The sequence below is a fragment of the Photinus pyralis genome, unplaced genomic scaffold (assembly GCF_008802855.1).
Source record: "Photinus pyralis isolate 1611_PpyrPB1 unplaced genomic scaffold, Ppyr1.3 Ppyr1.4_unclustered_Scaffold260, whole genome shotgun sequence".
NCBI classification, from domain to species: Eukaryota; Metazoa; Arthropoda; class Insecta; order Coleoptera; family Lampyridae; genus Photinus; species Photinus pyralis.
The window spans coordinates 3315-12422 of record NW_022171231.1 but is presented as its reverse complement, the minus strand read 5'-3'; the positions used below and the strand labels follow the sequence as shown (position 1 = coordinate 12422).

The 9108-nt window shown below is 37.7% G+C and overlaps 1 protein-coding gene across 1 annotated transcript; it reads right to left on the bottom strand.

Annotated features, from left to right (window-relative positions):
- Positions 1 to 275: 275 nt before the first annotated feature.
- On the bottom strand, positions 276 to 1547 carry LOC116181870 (bone morphogenetic protein 10-like). Its single transcript, XM_031502315.1, has 3 exons — positions 1117 to 1547; positions 568 to 1073; positions 276 to 514 (listed from the first exon to the last, which is right to left on the bottom strand). Exons 1-3 carry the CDS (start codon positions 1511 to 1513, stop codon positions 281 to 283), a joined length of 1137 nt encoding a protein of 378 aa, XP_031358175.1. The 5' UTR covers positions 1514 to 1547; the 3' UTR covers positions 276 to 280.
- Between the last annotated feature and the right edge of the window lie 7561 nt (positions 1548 to 9108).

Genomic DNA, 9108 nt, shown 5'->3' with positions numbered 1-9108 from the left:
TACGCGTCGTTGCAGACGGGATTTCGTGGGTTTAAACAAAATTCTGATCAAGTGTCAGCCACACATCGCCGCCTGAGATCGCTCCGTGTGCACCGCCGGCCGGTTGGGTTGACTACCTACAGGCGCGAAATTCCAGAAGGTAAATTTGGCTCTGGCACCTTATTTTAGATTTCCGACCCCAAGTGTCCTATATCAAAATACTCCCCTACGCACCACCTACACGCTCCCAAACGGTGGCAGGTACTATAGGAATCACCCTGTATAGAGCTATAACATAGATTTAGCGACATCCGCATTCAGCTACGACCATATCATCGTATCCAAAACGGTACGTCAAGACACCGCGATCGTCAACATACAGCAGTGAAATGGATTCCAGTCTGGTCGGTACGCAACAAGATCGAGGAGCGCGTGATGGAAAAACGCTGTGAAGTAAAGCTTGAACGATTGCGTGCTTGGTTGGAGAAAGATGCTCCGCAACCGGGTAGAAACACTTGCCCGTACACTGATAAGCCTAAAAATCAGACTACCAACTGTTTTCTTTGCCTATTTGCTACAACTACTCACTTCGTACCCGCTGGGTTGGACAATCCAAGTGTCGTATTCTATTTCCGAAAAGTTGACGTACAATGGCTTGCGTTTGCACGTATTCTTCAAACGTTTCAATTTCTTCGCGTTCGCCTTCTGTTCCTTATCGTTATCCCAAATTCGATTCGTTTCTTCTTCGTAATCTTCGTTTATTCCTCTTTTCCGTCTGTGAACCGGTGTCGTTTTCAAGCTCATATACGACAGCAATAAAATCGGATAATCGTGGTCGAAATCTTCAGATACCGGCAACAAGGACAATTTGAATTCGTGTGCGTTGTTGTCGTAAAATGGAAGGAACGTTTTAACCGATATGACCAGTTTGAGTGAGATGGTCTTCGTGTTGCGCTTTAACAGTCCTCTCACCGGATTGGTCACGTTAAAGTTGATCCAGTTACTTTCGGTTTTGAAGATATGACATTCGGTTAGTAAATCCATGTCCTCGGAGGATTCGTTGTAGACTAACACCTTCAAAAATCGTTCCACCCCTTAAAGAAGCTCGTTAAGGTTGCCTACGTGAGTTACCCTCACCTTGTGCTCTACTGGCAGTGTTGTTCAGCAAAGTGAAGACACGCAGCTCTGCGCCCAAGAATTCCTCGTCGCGATGTAGAGGAGGCACGTCGAAGATCAGTACGTGGTTTTCTTCGACGCTTTGCAAAATTTTGTTTTTCAAAGTACCTGCATTTTTGGGGATGACGCTTCGCACAATGTCCGGTTTAGAAAAATTTAGTCCATACTCATTCCTGTTCCTTTCCTCGTAGAGCTCTAGCATAATCTTCGGTATGTGTATTCTCTTTTTGTTAACCTTTCGTTCTTCGCCCCGTGACGCTTTTATAGGGAGGCGCGACTCATTTAAAATTTCCTTCGAATTGATAAATTTCAACTCTATCGACGTGTTATTGACAAAATTGTATTTTTTAAGGTACATAATTAGAAATAAGCACACGATTAGCACGGATACAATTACGATTACACCAAAATGCCTCATTTTTCAAGTCAAACTAAAAGGATCGGATACATATCCCATCGAATTTAAAACACTTGAAATTCATTTAGAACGTTATCATACATCACGTTGCTGCCTGCACCTTTCCTTTAGTTAAAAATAACAATCATTTCGATGAAAAGTTCTAGAACGAAGGAAATTGACGCTATTTTCCCAATGAGTTATTAAAAGCACAAGAGGTGGCCTATGCAAGTGTTGCACGTAGCTCTCTAGTAAATTTGAAGAACTTGGTGGGTTGAGTGACACTATATTATTTGTATTGTCGGATAGTTCAAAATAAATTTTTCAAAAGTACTTACCCGCCAAATTTCATTTCGATGCCGACACTTTTACGGTAGAACTCGCCCAGGCCTTTCGTCACCCCTTACCTCTGTAGGGGGATTAAGGTAGCACCTATAAATCGGCACCCCAATTTGTTAGGTACATCCCCAAAATTGTAACAACATCAATCTCGTATCCACATAACACTCATTTACCACAGTTTTGTGCTGATTTCAGATTTGTTCGCCAATACTCAGGTTTTGAGCGCCATTCCTTTCGGTGTAATTCAAAATTTGCTAAGGGGGTGCCAACTTAACGCAACATTCCTCACAATCGGAGTGATTTGAAACCTATATCATAGCTTTGTGCCTATTTTGTACTGATTTGTGCGTCAATGCTCGAGTTTTGTGCGCGTTCCGTTTCAGAGAAAGTCAGAATGTTCATTTGGGGATTCACCTTAATGCTACACACCGTCATACTCGTATCGACATGACACAAACACGATAGTTTTGTGTATATTCTGTGTCCCTTTCGTTTTGGAGAAATTTAAAATTTCTAAGGGGGGTAGCATCCATCGCAAAAACTATGAACTTCTCACAACATCCGGAATTGTTGGAATTGTCCCGCCTTTTCTGTTCTGTTAAAATCTGTGCCGTTAGTAACAGTGGCACAAATTTATGGATAGAACAACCAGGGCCGTGCGGTACTATGATATACACCGACTATGTGGCTCGGTGGTAGAGTGTTGGGCTACATAACCGAGAGGTCGTGTGTTCGAACCTGGGCTGAGGTCAATTTTTCATCTGTGGCAGAGATGGAAATTTCTTTATATCAGTTTCGAGCACTCTGTCGGCCAGCCGGCTACTTCAAAATATAGGTTTTCCTGCAGTTTTCCTAATTCGTAAGATAAATACTGGAGTGCTATAGAACAACTAAGACCTTCTGCCTGTTGAGGACGCAGAACAAGAGGAACGATAAATAAATAAATAAATAAACAGACAAACAAACAAACGAACGAACGAACGAACGAACGAACGAACGAACGAACGAACGAACGAACGAACGAACGAGCGAACGAACGAACGAACGAACGAACGAACGAACCAACAAACAAACAAACAAACAAACAAACAAACAAACTAACTAACTAACTAACTAACTAACTAACTAACTAACAAACAAATAAATGATGCAGAAAGGCAGCTGCATCAGGCGACACCTTAGAAGAGCGGCAAAAGCGGTGATTTTTTTTAACCATTGGACTATTTTGAATTTAGAAAGGTCCGGGGTCGCGATTTCTATACAGGGAGAGTCAAGTAGCCGTTGGAAGTTATTAAAAGTGCAGTTGAAATGGAAGCTTGAAATTTGGGTACAGACCATTGCGACTTGAAGAAAAATAATTTCACACAAAACACCGGAAGTTGGCGCCATCTTGTTTTTTTAAATAGAAGCATACCTTTTTCTATTTCTATTTTCTAAATGCTTTATTTCACTCCCAATAACAAAAATTTCCTAGAACTGATAGAATTGGTTTCTGATTCTGAGTTTGACCATTGAATAAGTAATTATCCAGTTATGGAAGAACACATCAGGAGAGTTCAACACAAGTCTGATAAATGGTCCGTAACTTATCTAAACAATAATGTACAAGATGAACTGATCAATTTGATGGGAAATGTATTGTAGTGTACTTAACCCCCAGGTTCTACGCCAACTTCACACTACAAGAACGGAAATAAAGTCAACCCGGCAACGTTTAAAAATGGTCACCTGAATGACTATTCCCTCCAAAACTAAACAAGATCCCGCTTAAATTTGAAAAGTGGTACGTGATCAAACATCTAAGGCAGAACCCCCTTACGTTAGTTGTAGACAATGCTTTGACCTGAAGCACAGTAGGGAAGGAACGTTAAATAAAACACTGAAATTGTGAAACGTTTGTTTAATAATGATCGTAATTATTAAGATTGTGAAAGCCCGGAAATTGAGTTGATGTACATTAATATAATCAAAGCAAGCAAAGCCAAAAGGTGTCGTACTCTCGCAAAAGTAACTGCTAAGGGTAAAAAGAGTACGACGTAAGAAAAACCTCGGAGTTTGATTAATACAATCCAAAAGTTAATTAACAAAATATTTTGTAAAAGTTTAAGCAGTAGTTAACAAAGATAGTAAATGCATATATACAATGTTGGTTACACTCAAGGTTAAAAGCAAGTTTTTGGGAACAATGGGTCAGGTAGTAGCAGGTGCCTAAATTCTGAGAAAGGGTTAAGAGTACAGGATGTGACTCATCTTTGGTGCAATAAAGTCCTTTTGTTAAAAGCAAGATGGAAAATTACATGGCCTTGTAGGCAAATTTAACTAAAAACAATATATGTAGAAATTATTGAATCGCCACTCATTTATCGCACATAGATTCTAAACTGAAGAGCTTTGATTAGCGTAATCACGCTCCTGCAAGATGGGTGACCCGCCCCTGGTTTCGGGGTTTCGAGCCTACATTGGGATGTCGAAGACAATCACGGAATTAGGTGTCGTAGGTACTTCAATTTTGACTACAGTTTTTTTTACCACCCCCGTGACTGCTTCATTCACGGAGAAACGGAGAAACAACAAGTCAGTACATACATCAAACGAATCGGTAATTTCCACATATTAAAATAAAATTATCAAATCTTACATGAATGTACTTCAGGGACAAGACCAAGTAATCAACATCAATAAACATAAATTAAGCAAACATTACACCAAAAACGTAAACAATTACAAACAATAGCATAACGATATCACACATGTGATTCTGCATTACGGTTAAACTAAGTAAATTTCAAAAACAAAGGTTGAAACACACAAAAAATATAAAATGCGGCATACAAAACACAAATACAGTATAAAGAAATGCAAAAATTACTACCTGTGTTAAATAACACAAAATAACAACAAACATTTATGGAGCGATGCGTTCACGACCGCCATTCAAGGCAAGATGCCAAACGTAACCCCCGTTCGTGCTTTTTAAGTGGCGCAGGCAGCTTTTCCCCACCTAGAAATTGCATGGTTACCAACTCTCAAAATGTATGTATCGTCGTAAGTTGTATATACAGGGTGGAACCTCTCAGTATATTGAAGTAAACTTATCGAAATAACAAAAATTGCAAAAAAATTCCATATTCGCTGATTGTACCCCAGGTACAAGTCACATTGAACAGCTTTCTGTAACAGTAAGAGTTATCGCTTTCAACTCCATTCAAAATAAATATGAATTTGAAGAATAGTACCTATATTAAGAGACAAGTCTTTAAAGCACGCGCAACGAGTTTAATGGCACGACGCGAAACGGAGTGCCTTTAAACGTTGCAAGTGCTTTAAACACGAATTATACACGTGTTTCTTATAATATTTTTTATTATACCTGCAATATAATTTAAAAATAAGGGAAATACAATGAAATCTTATTGATGTTATACTCGAAAACATGTCTAATTAAGTGGGTTGTGTGTTCGTAATTCCATGACTGCCATGGAAATGTCACTTGACGTTTGCTTATAAAAAATCACTGTCTTTGTCAATAAAACGGTTGATGTTGATGTCGAGAGAATGATTAATTTGTCACGAATTAAATCGACCCATCTACGCTGATATGAATCTGTCCTCGACTTGAATTGCCCTCAAAAAACTCCATAGCTCAATCGATTTAGCTGCTTGGGGGTTGGTTTCGAAATTTTAGCTTCCTTTGATCTCGTCTACTTTCAATACTAGTTTTCAATCTAGCAGGATCCTCTTAACCTGGCACTCGATTTCTTGTCGGTTTTCTTCCATTCGCTCTCCCAATCTTCTTTTCTATGCTTTACTGGGTTTTCGTTCGATTAGGTTTTAGATTGTTTTCAATATTTAGCTGAGTTTCCTACTGTTTTTGATCAGCATAGGTATCCATCATCATTGCTAGTTGTTTTTGCATTTCTCCACTGTCACGCACTTTGGTACTTTGCCGTTCTTCTTCCATATCTCAGATTCTCTCCTTTTCTTTACCTCCTCCTCCTCCTCGGTACTGCGCCATGAATTTTGGCTGATCTGCTGAAAGTTTTTCTGAGCAAAAATCAAAAACAGCTTGCCGATAAATATAAACAAAAAGAAAACGTTAAATATAACCTATAGCCACTTCTTGAACTTTAAGTAGTCCGATAAGGATAAATGTTAAAGATATGAAAATTTTGTTTATTATTCAAATACATTATAATATTAATAGTTGTATTGTTTACATGCAGGTTCATCTCGGTCTGTGCGTGCCAAACGTTTTAGTGGACGGCCTTTAATTTGTATATTCCTCTTGCGTGTAGGCATTGACAAACGTTTTTGGAAAGACTGTAACCAACCCCTCCAGCGGATATGACACGTAAGTAGAACTTTTTTATGCATGAGGAGAAATGGAGGGTATGGAAAAAACCAAACATTCTCCAAAACTTTTCAACCTGCCACTACTTATACCCATTGCTCAAAATACAAAATCAAATTGCCTTGGCGAATGTAAGCACTTAATAAGTTATTACTAAGTAAACATTTCCAGCGCAATGTTTACATGACTGACCCACAGTGATTACCACAATTAAAATGTTTATTGTTTGATTAAAGATAATAAAACTGGGTGATAATAATAATGAATACAAGGCATCCAAATTACGATTGTATGCAAGAGCTATTACCATAAATTGCCATCTGTTATATCGACCTATACTTGTAAGTAAAATAACAAAACCTTTGATGATGAATGGTTACGGCTGTACACCAGCATTGGTCACCATTAATTCAACACGAAGGGTACAGGTGAAAGATCAAGCAGTAAGTATCCACCACATTTTAATTAGAGTATTCCTAAGACAAAAGAGCTGCAGTCCGCACAAGATGAGGAAGTAACATATACAGCGAGGAATCAGAACTGTATTAGGTACTCTCTCTATGGAGAAAACGATTAGTCTAGCTTCAGGGCACCATCATACAGATAACATACTTCCACGTGAATACATAAATAAATACTTAATAAAATAATATAAAAGTATAACCACATGTACCGTGTATCCTATTTTGATTGGGACTGCTGGCAGGGTATCTCAGGTGTTTTTCAGACTAAAGACAGTTTTCGTGACACTGTGCCACTTTCTTGTGAAACTTTTAATACCACAAACAGAATCAATATAACTACCTTTGGTTCTGGGATCCAGGGTGAAAACCAAAAGTTTGACTTTTTGAGATGTTACCATATCTTACTACCCATGTAAGATAGAAAAAAGGTAAAAACTGTCTATTTTAGATATTTTTACATTAAATCCCTTGCGGAGATTTGACCCAAAGTTGGTATTTTTTGAAATGCAACACCCTGTATATTTTAACGTCAATTTTTTGCATTCTTTTTTCTGATTACATCGATGTATCAAATTAAAAAAATATAGGTTGTAATACATCAATGTAATCCGGAAAAAATGGTCGATAAAATATGCACGGTGTTGCATTTAAAGATACCAACTTTGGGTCAAATCTCAGAAATGCTAGTTAAAAATTTTTTTACTGTGCCACTGAATTCTACTTAAAAATACATAAAATAGGCAGTCCGAGGCCTTAACCACTCCTACAGTTTTCGAGATGTTCAGTTCGTTTTTTTTTTGCAATTGCTAGCTTGTGCGCAATGTCCACTTTCTTATTTATATAGATATTTTTTGAAATTTTTCATTTACTCATTCACATAAATATATGTATGTCATTACTTATTTTCCTTTCTACACATAAATAGTCATTTACATCACCTTTCGGGAAGTACTGAGCAACTCATGGAAATTGCGCTAAAGTTGAAATTTTCACCCTGTATCCCAGAAACATACGTTGTAACGATTTATTTTCTCAATTGCGAAGCATTATTATTGCTCACGATTTATTACTTATTGAAAGACCGCCGTAGCAGTTGTAGCGATTTAATAAATGGTTCCACATATTGTTGGAATTTGACAACGCAATTTATCGCCGCAATTTTGACGGGTATCCGCTTTCTTCTTTCTTTTCCTTCATAAGCTGTATAAAAATACAAGTCGCTTAATCAAACAGCTGAAAGCGTAAGGTGGAACGCATGGAATTTTAATTGCCATATTCCGAAGTAATTAGTTGGACGAATTTCACCTACGCTCTTAGTGAGGATTTACATTTGCATTTTTTTCTTTTTTATCGTAAGTACCGCCATTTGCATTTCGTGTATTTAGAAGGTACCTTCTTTAGGTCGGCTGTAATTTGTTGTAGTGCAATTTCCATCGAAAATTGTTGCTTCATCTACGATTAGCCGCCTTAATATACGTTGTGTTGCTATCGAGTCCCCTTGGAATTTTTGTTCGTACTTAACTTGAACTTCCAAAGGCGACTCGAGGCCACTCATTTTTGATCGCCCGTTATAAAAGGTAGTTCCAACTTAAATTCCGGATACGTTTTACATTACATAAGATTCTGTTCGATGTACATTGTACAAGTTTCGTAACCTTAGATTAATCTCATCGTTTCCTGCGGATGCCGACGCCATTGCTGCATTACACTTACCGTTCGATTTTTAAGTTCAACGAAAACAACTAAAAAACAAGTTCCAAAAATTTAAATTGTGACCAGTGTGGTTATAAAAATCTTCTTCGGTCGCTTTCTGTAAATGCACAAGATTTCTTTGGCTTGTACCTCCCCTTTGTTTGAAGCTTTCAAAAATGCGTGTAATTTAGGGTATACCAAATATGTTCCATTTCTTAATCGCAGCATTGTTTGAAGTTTTGAATGAATGCACCAGATGAGAGAAGATTTAAATACCTGTGACATTTCCTTCATATATTGCCAGAATTATCGATACATTTAAGACTTTTGCACTTTTGCATTTGGATTTTGCACCTACCAAATTTTCTTCTGCTTTTACAACAAGCCATTGAATGAGTGATGCAGTATCTTTTTCAACCGAAGTCATTTTATTTACAAAAACGAGGCAACCATGGAATTACGAGCACACAGTCTACTTAATTACGCATATATTCGTCAATATTACTGTGCAAACAATGTCAGTTGGGATGTTGTAGTAGAATAAAACATTTGGAATGAATTCGGGTATTTAATTATGAATTAATGCCATCCAATTTTTTTAGTATTCGATTTCGTTGAGATCATTGACGATTTTGCAAATCGAGCGTGTAGTCAAGATGTTGTTTGTTTACTTTCTTTACAAACGGAATTGTTCAAGATTAAGAAAT

Coding starts and splice junctions, on each gene's coding strand:
- LOC116181870 (XM_031502315.1), bottom strand. CDS start 1,513: ATGTACCTTAAAAAATACAATTTTGTCAATAACACGTCGATAGAGTTG. Junction 1,074..1,116: donor CACTGCCAGTAGAGCACAAG/GTGAGGGTAACT, acceptor AGCTTCTTTAAG/GGGTGGAACGATTTTTGAAG. Junction 515..567: donor TCCAACCCAGCGGGTACGAA/GTGAGTAGTTGT, acceptor TCTGATTTTTAG/GCTTATCAGTGTACGGGCAA.